Source organism: Cyprinodon variegatus, unplaced genomic scaffold (assembly GCF_000732505.1).
Source record: "Cyprinodon variegatus isolate N-32 unplaced genomic scaffold, C_variegatus-1.0 Scaffold34, whole genome shotgun sequence".
Taxonomy (NCBI): Eukaryota; Metazoa; Chordata; class Actinopteri; order Cyprinodontiformes; family Cyprinodontidae; genus Cyprinodon; species Cyprinodon variegatus.
Genome location: NW_015150487.1, coordinates 1114653 through 1130696, shown reverse-complemented (window position 1 = coordinate 1130696; position 16044 = coordinate 1114653). Strand labels below are relative to the sequence as shown.

The following is a 16044-nucleotide window of genomic DNA, read 5'->3' as shown; positions in this document are numbered from 1 at the left end:
ATCTTTGAGTGCGGTGCAGTGAGCAGCTTTGAGTAACAGCTTGAAGTTATAAGTAAAACAGAACTCATCCTTTGGAGCAGTTTATAGCATAGGTCAGGAATCACCAATTAAAAATCACTGGTGTTCGAGTAAAGAAAATCATCAACCAGTAAAGGTCCAGAGACATTTTTAACTATAATCTGTTACTTTAAACAGAATTTAACACTGAAATAGTAATTTATAGATGTTTGAAATCAGGTTGGGTCCGGATTAGCGAGCAGGTGGGTCTGGATACGGACCGCGGTCCGCTACTCCATGACCTCTAGTATAGGGCAACAGTCCAACAGTGTCTGGGTAAAATTGTATTGCAATTAAGTAAACATCAAAACAGAACAAATGCATGAGGCTGTGGCAGGTTGCTCGTCTAAAGACATGATGCCCACGAAGTCAGGCAGAGTTGGCTCAATCAAGTTGTGGAGGATGAAACTAATTCTTTAACAGAACCATTAAGGAACAGGCTCTAGCACTGACAGCTCTGGTCAAGCACTGGACATGCTTATATGAAAAAAGGATGCCAATTGAAATCCCTATTTTCTCTTTACATTTCTCCCCACACAGTCATGCTGCAGGCAATCTAAAGATGACCTTTACAAATGCTCTACAATGCAGCTTTTACACCATGTCGCATGAAAGTGCTATAATGTATTGCCCTACATGTGGTGGAATACTTTAGACAGATGTGGGTAATCCTATTTTTCATTAATTCAAAGGTGTGTTCGTACATAAATGTTTAACTGAGACCCGTTTCTAAATGCTGCAACCCAGGTCTAAAAGTAAAGCATCATTTGAAGAAGAGTTACCAATAGGGCTGGGTAAAAAAAAAATCTATTTTGAATCGATTACTTTACATTTTTGCAAAATCGATGTCTAGGGAATGAGATCGATTCATTTTATAGTGACCGGCATGATGTTCACATTCAAATAAGCAGGAAAGATGCACTCAAGAGTACTTCGAGCCAGACAGCTGCAAATATACCCAATAGGTTGACTGAAGACATTAACAAATGGGGGGGGGTGACCAGAAAAAACCCTGTAGTTGTTACAGACAATGCTGCAAATATGGTTTGTGCGGTGGAGATAATGCAGCTCATGAATGTCTGCTGTGTCTTGTCTGCTTGCTCGAGTGACGCTTCACTTTTTCCCTTTTCACAAACAAGTTTGCACTTTTGAGACAGTTTTGTTCACATCTCATGTTTCAACTGTCTGATTTACAAGTTTGCACTTTGTGTTTAATGTGACAGGAAAAAACCAAATACATGAGTATTTTGAAACACAGTTGAACCACTTTCATTATTGTAAAAACAGATCGAAACGAAATTAATCGATTTAGAACCGTATTAATCAAAATCGAATCGATTCAGGACTTTGGCGAAAATACCCAGCCCTAGTTACCAACGATATCTGATGAGACATCCACATTACAAAAGATCCTAAAAGCTAAGGGAATTACTGCATAATAATATTACACCCAGCGTACAGCTGCATCTTACCACGTGACAGCATCTTTCGAGGAGTCTTGTCCTTCTTCTCTTTTTCCTCGTTTTCATACTCGTCCTTTGAAGACTTTTCCTCCTCCTTGTCAGATGGGCAGCTGATGTGAAGCTGGATGATTTCCTATTGAAAAAAAAAAAAGAACCTATTTAGATAATTATTACTTGTTATTATTGCAAAACAATTCAGAAGATGTGTAACCTGGGATGTTTAAGATTGTGAATTGGGTTTATGCTGAGAAAACAAATGTACCGATTCTGGGGGTCCATCGTTGGGGAACGGTCCAGACGACTCCTCGCATACTGCCAAACTCCGTACTAATTTCATTTTGGCATTAGACTGAAACAGATAGGAAGGTTGCACTTTTCTATGATTTTTGTATTTATGGAAATAACAATTTAATTTAAAAATTATAAAAAACTTAAGTTTTTTTTGCCAATTAGTTTACAAGTAGACATAAGAAAAGTGAGTTATGAAACTTTGTACTCAAAACATTAACTGAACAGAAAAATATTCTAAAATAAGATTCTGTCATTGCTAGGTCATATAAATTAACAGCACGTATAAAACTGTTTGGATTCATTTGTAATTAATTGGAACCATCTAGTTTAAAGAAAACTCCCATAAAGGTCTTATCAGACGTATTACCTGGGTTATAGCTATGCATTAGTCACTGTAGAAATAGGTGTGCTCTGCCATTTCTCTTTATTTCTTGAAACCGTTCTTAGTTCGATCACTGGGTCAAAGTGCAAATCCAGAGCCTCACTAAGTTCAATAACACATCTACTCTTTACCTTCTTATCAGCTTTAGGACTTAGTGAGTCAATGATCAAATCCAGACAATTGTAGAGGATTACTAAGTTAGAGGGTGGGAAAGATGTTCATATTCACTTACCTTGGCCCTTTTCCTACCATGGCTGTGGTTAGTAGCTCTCTTCTGCTATTAAAGCAAAAAAAAAAAAAAAAGAATGACATTTGGTGCTATTTAAATGTTCATAATAACTAATGAATTATAAGGAGCTATACAGTTGTACAGTTTAAAATACATTCCTTTTGCTGCATCTACAAAAACTGTTAAACATTTAAATGTCATGCTAATGCATTTGAATGTTCTCAAGTCTTTAGATGCCACAACCGTGTTATCGATTATACATTATGCAACACTAAGTAAATTTGATAGCAAACATTGATTATAGTATATCAAATATTATTGTATAAAATTGTAAAATATATACAACAAATGAAAACACTGATTGGACATAAGCAGCATGAATCTTTTTGTTAAACCAATGCCTGTGTATTGTTAAACTGTGGAGCACCATAATGAGAGAGATTCCACCCCCACTGTTTAAGGTTGGTTTTTCAGTTTTTCAGTTTTCAAAAACCTACAATGCAGCAATTGAGTTTATTCCTTCCTACTATCATCGCAACCCCCCCTTACAGTGGAACAGAAGACCTCTCCTGTTCAGTCAGGCCAACAATTCCCTTTAACAACCCCCCTTTCACAGACATAGACAGGTATGGGATATTGCAGGCTCACAAAGAAGCCAAATGACCCCCATTCCAAAGGGACATACCTGTTTGTCCAGTTCAATTTGCATGTTTTCTAAGCCAAAACAAGGCTTTGTTTTTAGTCCACTTTATAAATCATTGAACTCAATTAACTCTAATTTTAACATTTGGAATTGAAAAAGCTTCCTGGATAGGAAGCGAAACGTCTTCAAACTTGGAAACAAAGTCCAGTGGATTTTTTTTTTATTTTTATTTTTTTTATTACTTTTAATGACTGAGAATCTTCACTTGCAACTTCACTTTCTTCTACCTGTGCATCCTGTGAAGAGTTATCATCTGGCTCTGGGGCTTCTCCTGTCCCATCCTTGGTACCCTGTGGTTGAGGAGAGCTTTTTCCTCGACTGCAGGGCTCGATTTGTAGCCCACTCTCTCCCTCCGGCTGGATGTCCGTTGTCAGGCTCAGTGACATCTTCTTGGGGGAGGGGAGAGGGTGGGAGTGGGGAGGGGGTTAGGTGGAGGACCCAGAAGTGGCTGTAAAGTAAAAAAAAATAATGACTTGACAGCATGACTGTAGTTTTATTTTTTTTTTAACTGTACCTTAACACAAAGACACTCATCCTTGGAAGTAGCTACCTGTTAGAGGGACAGGTCTATGCTGAACTCTTTACAGTGAGTGTGGATAAGAACCACACAGGGGGAGATGAGGGGAATCCACTAAGGTAGTGTGCTAGGCTGTGCTGCTGCAGGGGGGAAAGCGCATTCCATAGCAGGTCTTGGCCTTTAGGTAAAGGCTGTCGGGAAACAAAAACAAAAAGTTAATGGACGATAGGAAAGGAACAGCAACTGAAGTTTTTAAATACATAATTCACTGAAAATTATGATTTATTTTTCAGGATACTAAGGAGGCAGTGGCAACATTACAGTGGTAGAAATTAAAAAAAAAAAAAAACTGCAAAAAGGCATCTAAAAGAACTTGCTTGTTGAACTTGTAGTCTTTTTACACCATCGCATCTTAAAACTTTTACTTTTTGCATACTTTGCATTTGCCACAGGCAAATAAGAAGAAATGTATTTGCCATTTGTACAATCAGAGAAAAAAAATGCCAACTTTCCACAGTTGACATAGATAACCTAATACTATTAGACTTTTTAAATCAAATATTCTACAAACCTCAAGAGGATTTATTTTTCTTCCCACTAACAACTTTGACATTTCAGAAAGATATTTGATGATAACCTGGCAGTAGCAAGATTGAAAAGTGTAGACATCTTTCCCATCTACAAATGCACAAAGTGCTTCATTTTGCTCCTTTTTTAAATGAGACATTATCGCTATTTTAACTTAAACCCAGTGATTTGCAGTGTTGAAAGGTGATTCCTCCAGCGTAGCAATGATTGTAATGCTCTGGTAAGGCCCTTCTGACTGTTGTCATTCCTAAATGTCCCACCCCAAAAACCACTGCTGGCATGTCACTGGTCCGACCCACTCGTGGTTACGAGACAGACGTATTAGCGGGAGTCTTTTAAGATGGATTTAATGTGAGACTGAAAACTCAGATCTCACCACAATGCAGCTTGCAGCACAAGGTTAGTTTAATGAGGGCCTGATTCAACAATCTATTAAAAAAGAAACAAAAACTACTAAAGAGCAATTTTCAGAAAAAAGGCACATATCTGCTGCTAAAGAAATCCAGTTGAACAATAACAACAATAATACATATATATATATATATATTGAAAAAAGTTAAACATATTTACAGTAAATGGATGAACTGAAGAGGAAGCCAGTCAGAGAGTGAGGTGGGGGGACACCAATAGACCGGTCACCACCTTTAGAGGTCGTCTGGGGCCGCTTGTCTCTGCTTTCCAATTACTGCAGAAGCATGGTCTTGCCTACAGTCTGGAGCCCTGGGCACCATGAACAGAAAAGGAAGACACGAATGACGTCATGTTTCACACACTGCGTGACTCATCGCTGCTGCTGCTACTGCTGCTGCTGCTGCTGCTGCTGCCATTTCTGGCAGGGAGGAGGACAGAGCAGCTGAGAGCTAAGTCACACTGGGAATGGGTTTTAAAACGAGCACAAACATTCACTTTGACTTTAAAGCCTGAAAACATCTTTTTAGAAAATCTAAATCAATTTCAACCTGAGCTTCTGAACATCTCATTGCTCTTCTACTATTCACAAAAAGTATTTGACATGAACTGGAGCAAAAAACTATGAAATTAGACGAGCATTAAACAGCTTATCCTAAGACCCTCATTACCATCATTTTATAGCTGTTTTTTTTTTTTTTTATTAATAGTAACGGCTACAAAAAAAGAATAAATTTAGATTTTCTGTTTTTAACCCCCACCTATTGAGTCAAAAAACAAAAAATGCTACACAAATTAGCCCCAAACAAGATATATAATCTTTTTTAAGTCAGTAAATGCCAAGAATGGGTTTAAGAGCAAAAGTTATGAGTTGTGTATGAAATTACGCAATACTTAATGTAAAAAACTTCAAGGAAGCAGATGTTTAGGTATATGTTTAATGAATATGATGGTATGAATAAACAAAGCATGGCAAAGTTACTTTTTTTTGCAACCCTACGCTCTTCTAGTAAGGGAACCGATGAGGTAGGGATTTCCAATGTGGGAAAGACCAAGGTGATGCAGCACCAAAGCGTCCTTATCAACAACATCAGCAGCAACACTAGATTATTGACAATGACAACCAAATTCTCCAATATCAGCAGCACAAGAAAAAAAAAACAAAAAAAAACAGCCACTCTGTAATGTAGATCCGAGTCAATCATTCCAGAAATAGCCCTCTGTGTGTTCTGGGGAGAAAAGGGTTTCTAAACAACAAAGCAGTAACAATTATTCCTTTTGAATGTCAGTCGCAAATCTCATAGCTGAGCGATCTGCCCTGACTTAATAATGAAAGAGAGGAAGCAGAGGAAACTGTAGATCACAATCTTTAACAAGAGGCTTATGAATAAACCAGCTTCTCATACCAGTCCTCTTATGTTTACACAGCTCTGTCATCAACACTGCATGGCTTCATTCAACACACAGACTGGATGCAACCTACTGCGTTACCAAGGAGATGATAACGTCATTGCTAACTGCTGCCATTTGATTTGAGTGAGTAAAATAAGAATGAATGGAGGACCCATCAACACATGCAGTGATGGCTGTGTGCACTGACTATATAGTTAATGCAAAGACAGACAGGATTGCAGCCACCAGCTAGCTAGGCTTTGTTCTGACAAATAACTTCTAATCAGTACAAATCATTTGATGACTGTCCCTTTCTGAAATATAAATGCATTTCAAGACACCTTTATAAATGCTTATTCAATTTTAAACAATTTGCACACAAAAAAACTGCTAAAATCTGGCTTTTGTTTAGTTGCAGTGAAAATTTGTTTAATCCTCATTCATTACAAATAAAAAAACTCTTCTCTATATAACTTTCTATTTTTTATGCAATAAACCATCTTTGGCCTTTAGTGGAATTAGTGGAATGCAAAGCTGGTGTCCCCTGTGTGTTGTGCACATTGAATGCATACGGTGCCAGCTAGGGCACAAACTCAAAATTATATTTCCTGTGGTTTAGAAGAAAACATAAGAAGTCTACACTCATGCAGGGCTGGACAATGTTATAAATATATATTTATTGTGTTGTACTTTATGCAACATGTAAGATGACAGTTTCTCTGTGAAAATTCATTCAGAAAAAAATATCCTGGTATAACTATGGATTATTTAACCAATTTTCTGCTTGTGTCCTTTTTAATCTAAACTTCAAACTTTAGCCTGCATTTATCCAGTTATTTCTCAAACAGAATGTGGCAATGGTTTTAAAGATTGGTCCTTTAGGGTTTAAATATTTGTCTTGTTTAACATTATTACAGTGATGGAGAACAGATTTTAAATAATAGCATACATCGTGTAAGGCAATGAATCCAAAATAAAATGCTACACATATTTTTGGCCATGGTGCCAAAAACAGTCTCCCCGGTTTCTTTCATAATGTGATATACCGTATACTGTAAATCTGACAGCAACATTAGGAGCAGTAGCCCCACATTCTGCTAATGTATATATAATGCATTTAAAGGCATATTGACAAAAATGCCTTTATAGAAAGGGGAATTTTAAAGGGTATATACTTTGGTATCAAAAATGTGAGGACCCCAATGGTCAACTCACCAACAGACAAATCTGGTGTTTTAATCAGAGATGTACCAGCACACGTTTTCTGCAGATCCCGATACTTTTCTGATACCAGTCCCTTCTTTGCTTTAATGTTATCATAACTGGTATTTGTAAGAGGCTGTAATTAACTCCTCTCCACAAGGAAGTATGACATGAATTAATCTAACTTGAGATTATGATGAAGGTCAGATAGGGACGCCTTTAAAAACAGTAAATTGTCTTAACAGAACAGATACCATTCACTGTCATTAATGCTCTCAGGCTTCAGACTATCTATAAAAAAAACCTCTCTGACATCTCTTACAGTAAGAAGTGATGCAGAGTTCTACAAATGTCAAAACTAAATTTCATGGTTTATTTTGACTCTGATTTCCTTTCATTACCCCCAAAACACATTTATAAAAGTTCAATAGACTGCCTTACTTTGAAAACAGCTTTAATTAAAATAACTGCTTTAAAAAGAGTTTAGCTTGCAAAAAGCCTACTTCATCATGTATTTATTTGTTGTCCAATATCACTAAAATAAAATCGGACAAATAAGCACCTCAGTGGACACCTGATATGACCTTGTTTGCTTCCATGTGCTTTCTTTTGACAGGTAAACAGATAAAGCCCAGAGGTTGCACACTGTGGTCGCTTTACTGCATCAAGGGTCCTTACAATGGCAACACTCCTCCTTTGCATCCGGTTACCACAATAAAATTTAAAGTGCCCCCGAGTTGAAATGCGATGACAGAAAGGGTAATGACAGCGGTCAACAGTGTGTGACGTAAGCAGATCCATCGAGTCGGGTTGTGGGAGAAGCAAAACAAAGCATCTCACAAGGTGTTTTCTCACATCCAACTGCCAAGGTGAAACTACGACAACATCTTAAAAGTAGCCAGTACTTAGAGAAAAAAATTGTTTCAGGGGGACATATTTATCTAGTCTAGTCTAAATATTCTCAATCCAAGACATTGGATCCACTAAAAATATCAAAAAAACATAATAAAAATTACTAGGCAGAGCAGGAAAATATAGCAGCTTGTTTTATTTTTCATCTAGCCACGTTCCTAATTTTATGCAGAAAATTTTGAATAAAGCAAAACATTATAAATGAAAACTACCGTTTATACTCACAGGCGGCACTTGATACCCAGCTCAACTCATATTTAATTCACCCAGCTATCTAAAGACTCTGAAGTGAAAAATCATGCAAAGCAAAAAATGCTTCCCTTTTTAGTTGGTGGAAACTGAATGAGAAATGAATGAAATGGTGAATGGAGGCGCGGAACAGGAGTGAGCATGCACGTACAAACCCACAGTAGGAAGTGGGAGACACACACAGGCACCTCGACCCAATTCAGCTTGTCTGTATTCAGCTGCGCACCTCGCCCTTTTGACGTCAGAGAGAACTCGTTTCACTCAAGGCAGTAAGGTTATGTCTTCACCGAGTGGAGGCTTGAATGTGTGTGTGGTGATGGGAGAATTTGTGCAAGCTCAGTGCCTGCACATATCATATATCAGCAGCCCTCACTGTGTTTGCGCACCACTGCTTGTCTGTGTCAGAGAGGATTCCCCTTTGCGTTGGTTGCAGTTTCACACAGGGCAGGGAGGAGGGGGCTGACAGAGGACTAGGGACTATAAAGGAAAAACCCAGGGACAACTGCAATTTGCCCTCATCTCTGCTTTACGTAATATTTAGCTAGATACATCAGCCATGACACCAATACCTTTTTTTTACATTTTTTATTTTTTTATCAATGAACGTTTTAAAAAGCAAATGCATCAATGGATATCTCAATGACACACAGTAGCTAGGCCATCAGCAATAAATACAAAGACAGACGAGGGGAATCACAAACTGTCAGGCGCACTGGAAGAAAAGGGTTCTCTTCTTTCATCTGTCTCTTTCCTTACTTCCACTTGCCACTCAATCTCGTCTCGGTCTCCTAGTTATGCAGATAACAAAATCCTACCCCACTGAACTGAAACATCTTAAAATCCATGCTAAAAGTTACCTTTCTATCTCTCTCTTTCGTCATCATTTGAAGTATTTTCTTAAATTGTCAGGCTTGCTGCTGACGCCATCCTCCTCCACTCAGCCAACCCACTCAGTCCTGTGGGACGAGCTATGAGTCATTCTTTCCTCATTCCCTTCTCTCCCTCCCTAGTTACCTACCAGCCTACCTTTCTATTGCACTTTTCTTCCGTTTTTCCTAATAATTATAAAGTAAGCAATGATATGTTTCTGTTCTGTGTAAAGGAGATTTGTGGAGATAAATTAGGAAGACGAGCAAAAAATATGAAGATGAGGCAGGTGGAGATGAATGTGTTAGCCACATAAACAACAACCATTAAAAAAAATCTCCATAAGTAATGCATTGTACAAAGGAAGAAGATCATGATCATAAATGCATTTTTGATGAGGAAATGAAAGAGAAAAGAAAGAGGGGGAGTGAAGGAAAACATATTGAGCTTTGTGCAAACCAAAATAAAAGCAGCAATAAAAACTGTGAATAAAAAAAAAACAAAGGCATGAACAAAGAAAAAGATGACGTACCTGAGATAGCTTACAGATGCGTTTTTATGTAATGCTACTGCAGTTTGTATTTCACAAAGACCGCTTGGAAGCATTATTCTTTAGGTTACAATATTTCAAGTGAAATGCATAAACCGTCTGAAAGCAAACAATATATCTGACCACTGAATGTTCTCCTACTGGCCCTGACAGCCAAATCTGGGAGATTTGGGTGGCTAAAACACCAGAGCTCTCTGAAAATGTTATGGACATCGTAATTATAAAAACTATAAGAGAGGAAAATGTGGGTTAATTGCAACCAATTTAGTGCACCAATAAATAAAATCACAATTGTAGGTTTTCCTATATTATGCAACCATACAGAGCAAGTGTTTATTCGTCCCTACTGTGTAATACTAAACATAATCTCCAAAAAAAAGAAATAAATTGACATTCCAGCTGGAAATGAAACCAATAATTAGCCTGATCCAAAATCTAAAATCAGCCAAGAAACATCGTAATATATCTGCATGGATCTAAAATTCACAGCATTAGAAAGCTGATGGAATCACTTTCCATTCATGTTTTTTTTTTTATATACTCAAAGCTGCAATATTGGTTTTGTATCAAATGAAAATGTTAGACAAGGAAATTCTAAGTAGATGTTTTTTAATTGTTATATGATTGTGTATGTACGTGTCTGCCCTGCTTGCTAGATAGGCACAGTACATTTCTAAATGGGCAAACATTGCTGGCTTACCTTGCAATTCAGAGATTTTACCTAAAGTTAATTTGTTTTACTTTAGCATTATGTCACTTTTCCTGCATTTTCAATTGGCTCTAGGTGCTACGACCTCAGACAATCTAATTTTCTGTTGGATCTGACACTAAATTAGGATTTTCTTTATTCGGACCAAGCTGATTTTTAATTGGTTACCCTGGTTTGATGTTTATAAATATTTATTTCATTGACGCCAATGATCCAATACAGATCATTGGCGCAATCCACATCTAGTGAAAAATAGTGTAATTGGATGAGTTATAAAACGCAAACACTCAATGGTTACCTATTCTTCAAATTTGTGCTAACGCAAAAGAAAGTTTTTTGTGGGAAAATCATCAGAAGCAAGCAGGTGTTCTTCAAACCTCTGTTGTTGCAGCGTTGCAGCAGAGAGAAGTGTAAACACTTGAGAGATATGAATTGTCCAGTTTACATAGTGTCACTCAAATGAGGATTTTTTTTAGTATCAGTGATATCAAGGTTGCCCTGCAATAGACTGGCGACCTGTTCAGGGTGTACCCCGCCTCTCGCACGTAGACAGCTGGAGCTAGGCACCAGCAACCCTCGCGACCCCATTTGGGATAAGCGTGAAACGGAAAATTAATAGATGAATGGATGATGATCAAGGTATTATTTTGAAAACCTAATTGTTTTCCTTTGTAAAATCCTCTCTAGAACAGTACTGCCATTCTTGTTAAAATTTAAGACATTTGCTTCGATGCAAATGTCTTAAATCTCCAACAAATTACGGCGGAAGAGATCAGACTCTTTATAACAGGTTCAAGGACAATATTTTTCAACATGCTGGAAGCACTGAGGAGCGTAGGTTTTTTCTTTCATGAAGCCCAGTTGCATTTCCAGTCAAGTCTTTGTCTATGTGAACCCATCACCAAGACCTCCCCCACATTCTCTCCGATGAAGGCAATACTGATGGCTGCATTCCCACTTCTTCTGAAATCTACTCATCTCACTCACTTATATCCAATGTTTAAGCACCAACTGTTTCAAATTTCTTTAAAAAAAAAAACGCCCTCCCCACAAAAAAATAAATAAAAATGCAGCTGCACAATCCTATACCCGCTCCCAAGAAGGAACGCCTAAATAAATACGTGAGAGAGCATGCACGAGCCCATTTCTCCTTGCTTAAGTATTTAGTTTAAGTAGCACAGGAACATTAGCTCTCTCTGTACCGTTTGTTCCGATAATATCAGTCAAGGGAAGTCAATGGGGCACACAGGTACATTCTCAGCCAAACTTTTGCAGAATTCATAAATTACATTTTTAGTTCCTATTCTAAAACAGTTTCTCTTCTGGAATCAGCCAGCGGTTGGCCGTCTATGCAACAAATTTTTTTGATTTAACATTCTTTACATATTTTCCCACAAAAAACTGACTTCCCTAGCAGTGGGGATGAACAGACTGCATACAAAATTAAAATAAACATCTTCTAAGTCTATAAATTGGTGGAAAGCAATTAAACTTTCCATTCATCCATTGAGTCCAATTACCATGTCATAAAAAACTTGCAAAAGGACAAAAGGCATTTCCTAGTATTGATCATTTAGTGTAAGGCCTAGAGAACATTGCAAGATTAAACCTATGCTAAATTCAAAAACAAAACCAGGATTCTTTTAAAGTGACGACTGGAATGACAAAAGGGTGGCTCCCCATAACATTCCCATTCTGAGGAACCTGTCCAGCAGGTTTTGGAAGTACTTCTTTATATATTCTTTATACTAATAATAATAATAATATTTCTCTTTATTAAGAACAAATAATACAGACCACCCATCTTAAACTTTTGCAAAATACGGCAGAGGTTTTAAACTACCTATGCAGTATAGGATGCAAGGCTCAACATCTTACATTTAAGTGAAGCTTATAGTTAAGCGTTTTATACACATACTACCGGTGCAAAGTAAAGACAGCTTTTTCTGGTATGCGGTCTTTAAACATTTGTGAAAGATACCTTAGTGTAGTTTGGAAGGCTCAAGACCAGGACAATTAATTGCATTCTCAGTAAATAAAATAAAATGTAATTTTAAAATTGCAGAGCAATTAATTCCTGATATTACATTTTAAAAGATAAAATCAATAACCGTCTCAATCTAGCACTTTAGGTGGTGGCAATATTCTTAAAATAGGTTTGCTACCACACAAATGGGAAGAGTTACAGCTGATGGCAAAATGTACACAGCCCAAGACAGCAAAAACAAAAAAAAACACTTAAAACAGCAGTGACTCTTAAGCAGCTAGCCTGTCTATTGTGCTCTTCAAACAGTCAAACCTTCTGCAACATGACAGATACAGGCTAATTGGGGTTCCTAAATGTATAATGACTAGAATCTCAAGAAACAGAGTTAAATTGCCATATAGGTAAGCTTTATGGAATATTCTGCTTGCAGTGCCTGTACTGCTGGTTGAACTTTCCCAGAATAAAACTGGGTGTCAGCTACTGCACTTATTATAAACCTTATGCAATTTGTCAGCATCTTTCAATGTGAGAAGCAGGGAGCAGTGAAAGAGGGTGTCAGTGAGATAGGGAGGAGAAGACAGGAGAGGAACATGGAGAAGCAAGGGGTGAATAGTGAGACAGGAAGAGAGGAAAAACTTCTCAATGATGAAACAATCTGCACTCTTATGTGATTGGACCAAGCTTCCACCAATGGGAAGACCAGCTCCATGGCAACAGGCTCTGTCACCAAGAGAGAAGCTGCCATATGCTTCAACACCCCCTTATTTCTCATTTCCTTTCTACTTGCATGACCCCTTGCTTTGCCCAATTACAAGGCTCTGTGTATTCTTTTATTAGGGTCCAAAAAATAATTATGAAACAGCAAACGGAAACACAGTAGACACAACTTCAGTTACTTAAAGCTTGGATAACCCTCTTCCTTCCCACATACACGGTAATACCCACACATGCAACAAAATATGGTTTGGAGGTGTCCACACAGACACTCTTGGATTTTCCAAGTGATCAGAAGGTGAGTCATTCACACACAGTTATTGAAATGAGGAGACTGACAAATGCTTTCCTAACACTCTCCTAACCAGACGCAGATCTGTTTCACTCCATCTTGATGAGGGCAAAGACTATCTGCTCTCTTAAAGCTGAACTTTGATAAACAGATTGACATCACATCAACAATGTGAAGACTTTCAGACAAGGCTTGACAATATGGCTAAAAACAGTGATAACTATGACTTTTAAATATTTAATCTCAATCCTGATCACAAAAAATATGTTTGGTGTAATGAAGGAATGAACCATAATGGGATAATAATCTCATTGAAAAATGTATTTTAAATTATATTCATGTCTATCTAATTACACTTTGATTTTCTTATCATGATTGAAATTGATTTAAACTGTAACCTGATATAGAGACTGTTATATATTATGCAATGTTAAACACACTTAGGTAGCTTCACTTATTCATCCACGAGCAAACCGTCACTTATCCCCATCTTTGGGTGAAACAATTAAAAACCCTTACCCCTAAACTGAAAAACTGCTTGTGTCGGTGAGGCTGACGCCTTATGTACATTTGAATATGTAAATATGTTGTATCTCAAGAGACATAGTTTTAGCAACTTCTAAATCATAATTGTGTTTAAAATAAATAAAGAAAAGTTTATTTTCTTTATTTTTCTTTAATTCTTTAATACACTTTGCTCTCCAATGATGGATTGGTTAATCGAAAATGCTGGCACCAAATGAATCAATTGGAAAGATATTGAATTTTGTTTAATATGTATCTACATCTATATATTAAACTATTGTTCAGTAGTGAACAGTAAATTTATTTCATTCAGGTTTTTCATGTAGCATTAATGTTAAATGGCAAAAAAAAGTTTTACTTTAAAAAGCTTTAATTCACAAAAAGGAAATTTTGTAGGAGAATTAGAAAAATACATATACATCATGATAGCTGCAGCAGTGTAAATGAGAGATCGCTGTCTGCTTGGAAATGTAACCCTGGGAGGTCTTAACTCCTATGGACAAAAGATCATTTTAATGGCAGTTTTTGCCTTATCAGCGAAAACTATTGCAAAGACAACAAGCAAAAACAAGTTTCTATGGAGTTGTACATCAGGTCTGTGAAGCTATTTCAAAGAACAAGAAAAATAAGGAGAAAAAAAAGTAACGTTGGCATTTGCAGTAGTCAAAGTGCATGTGTAATACTAATATTTGTTAAAGGGCATATAGATTAAGTCATTCGGATTTGTCTAAAATGTCAGATTGCTTTCAGCTCTGGCGCAGGACTATTACCCCTTTCCTACTGGCCAAAATAACGACTTGACAGAATAAATAATAATGACTTGACAGAATAAATAATAATGACATGACAGAATAAATAATAATGACATGACAGAATAAATAATAACGCCTTGACAGAAACAAATTACCATTATATTGAAATGATCAAGTGTTTTTTTTCTAGTAATAGTACCAGAAAACCTTAAGTACTAGAGATGCAAGTTATAAAAAACTGAGTTGAGGTCAAGTTGACCGATCTTATTGATCAGCTAACAATTTATAAGCAGCCATCATCAAAAAAAATAACCTTAGTTTTATCTTTTATTATGAGGTTTTTGATTACATTGGACCATTTGTTTTTATTTTTTTTTTTATTTTGTAGAACTAAAAAAAAAGTAGCACATTATTAATGTAGTCGTCTTCCACTTATCCAAGACCGGCTCACAGGGACAACGGTTCAAGCAGAGACTCCCCGACCCCCAGACTCCTACTCACTCTTCCAAAGCACCTCCTCCAGCTCTGATGAGGGAAGCTCAAGGCGTTCACGAGACATAGCCCCTCAACCATGGCCTGATCAAACCTCCCGAAGAAGGCATTCAAAGCATGGATCAGGTCACTTATGTCTCTTGCCCAATCCTCTTTGTTCATGTCCCACATGGTTCCCCGTGTAGGTGGTGGCCCCAGCAGAGGTTGGCCTTAACATCATGGACCCTCCCGTCCCGTGGGGAGGAACCAAGAGCTCAGAGACGAACCCTCACCCTCAGCCAGGTTCCACCCTACAGGGCAACTTTACAGACCTCGATTTTTAAAGCATCATAAGGTCTACAGAGTCTGTGTGTCTTGGGAGACCCTACTAGGGGCAATTAAGCCTCAGACAACATAGACTCTGGGATGGTTTAAGCAGTGAGACCTATCCAACATGTTATGGTGGCAGTTTGGCATAATTACAAATAAAACATTTATTGTGCAAGATGTTTTAAATACTGACTGAACAAAAAATAGTTTTCTCACACGTTAAACATACATAAATCTAGCATACCAAATGGCAATCCACAACAGTGGCGCACAGAGATCCAGGAGTTTCCCTAGCTAATGGGATTAAGTCAGGCCGTGTTCCTAAATTTTATCGAGACACGCTTCTTCCCTGGAACGTAACCAACCAAAACAGACCAAACTGAACCAAAACACCGCTACCTCCATTCCCCTGAGCCAACAAGTAAACATCTTTTTGCCTCTTTCATCTAATCA

At 37.5% G+C, this 16044-nt stretch overlaps 1 protein-coding gene across 13 annotated transcripts in view; it reads right to left on the bottom strand.

Annotated features, from left to right (window-relative positions):
• r3hdm2 (R3H domain containing 2) overlaps window positions 1-16044 on the bottom strand; it is a 58121-nt gene that overhangs the window by 26016 nt on the left and 16061 nt on the right. For 12 of the 13 annotated variants that reach the window (XM_015402955.1, XM_015402918.1, XM_015402940.1 and 9 more), the window contains exons 2-7: window positions 4801-4950; window positions 3676-3833; window positions 3353-3573; window positions 2426-2470; window positions 1783-1869; window positions 1530-1653 (exon numbers count right to left, since the gene is read on the bottom strand). In XM_015402955.1, coding sequence (XP_015258441.1) covers window positions 1530-1653; window positions 1783-1869; window positions 2426-2470; window positions 3353-3511 — 415 coding nt within the window. In that variant the 5' untranslated portion in view covers window positions 3512-3573; window positions 3676-3833; window positions 4801-4950. The remainder of the gene's footprint in view (window positions 1-1529; window positions 1654-1782; window positions 1870-2425; window positions 2471-3352; window positions 3574-3675; window positions 3834-4800; window positions 4951-16044) is intronic. The other variant, XM_015402931.1, reaches the window with a different exon arrangement.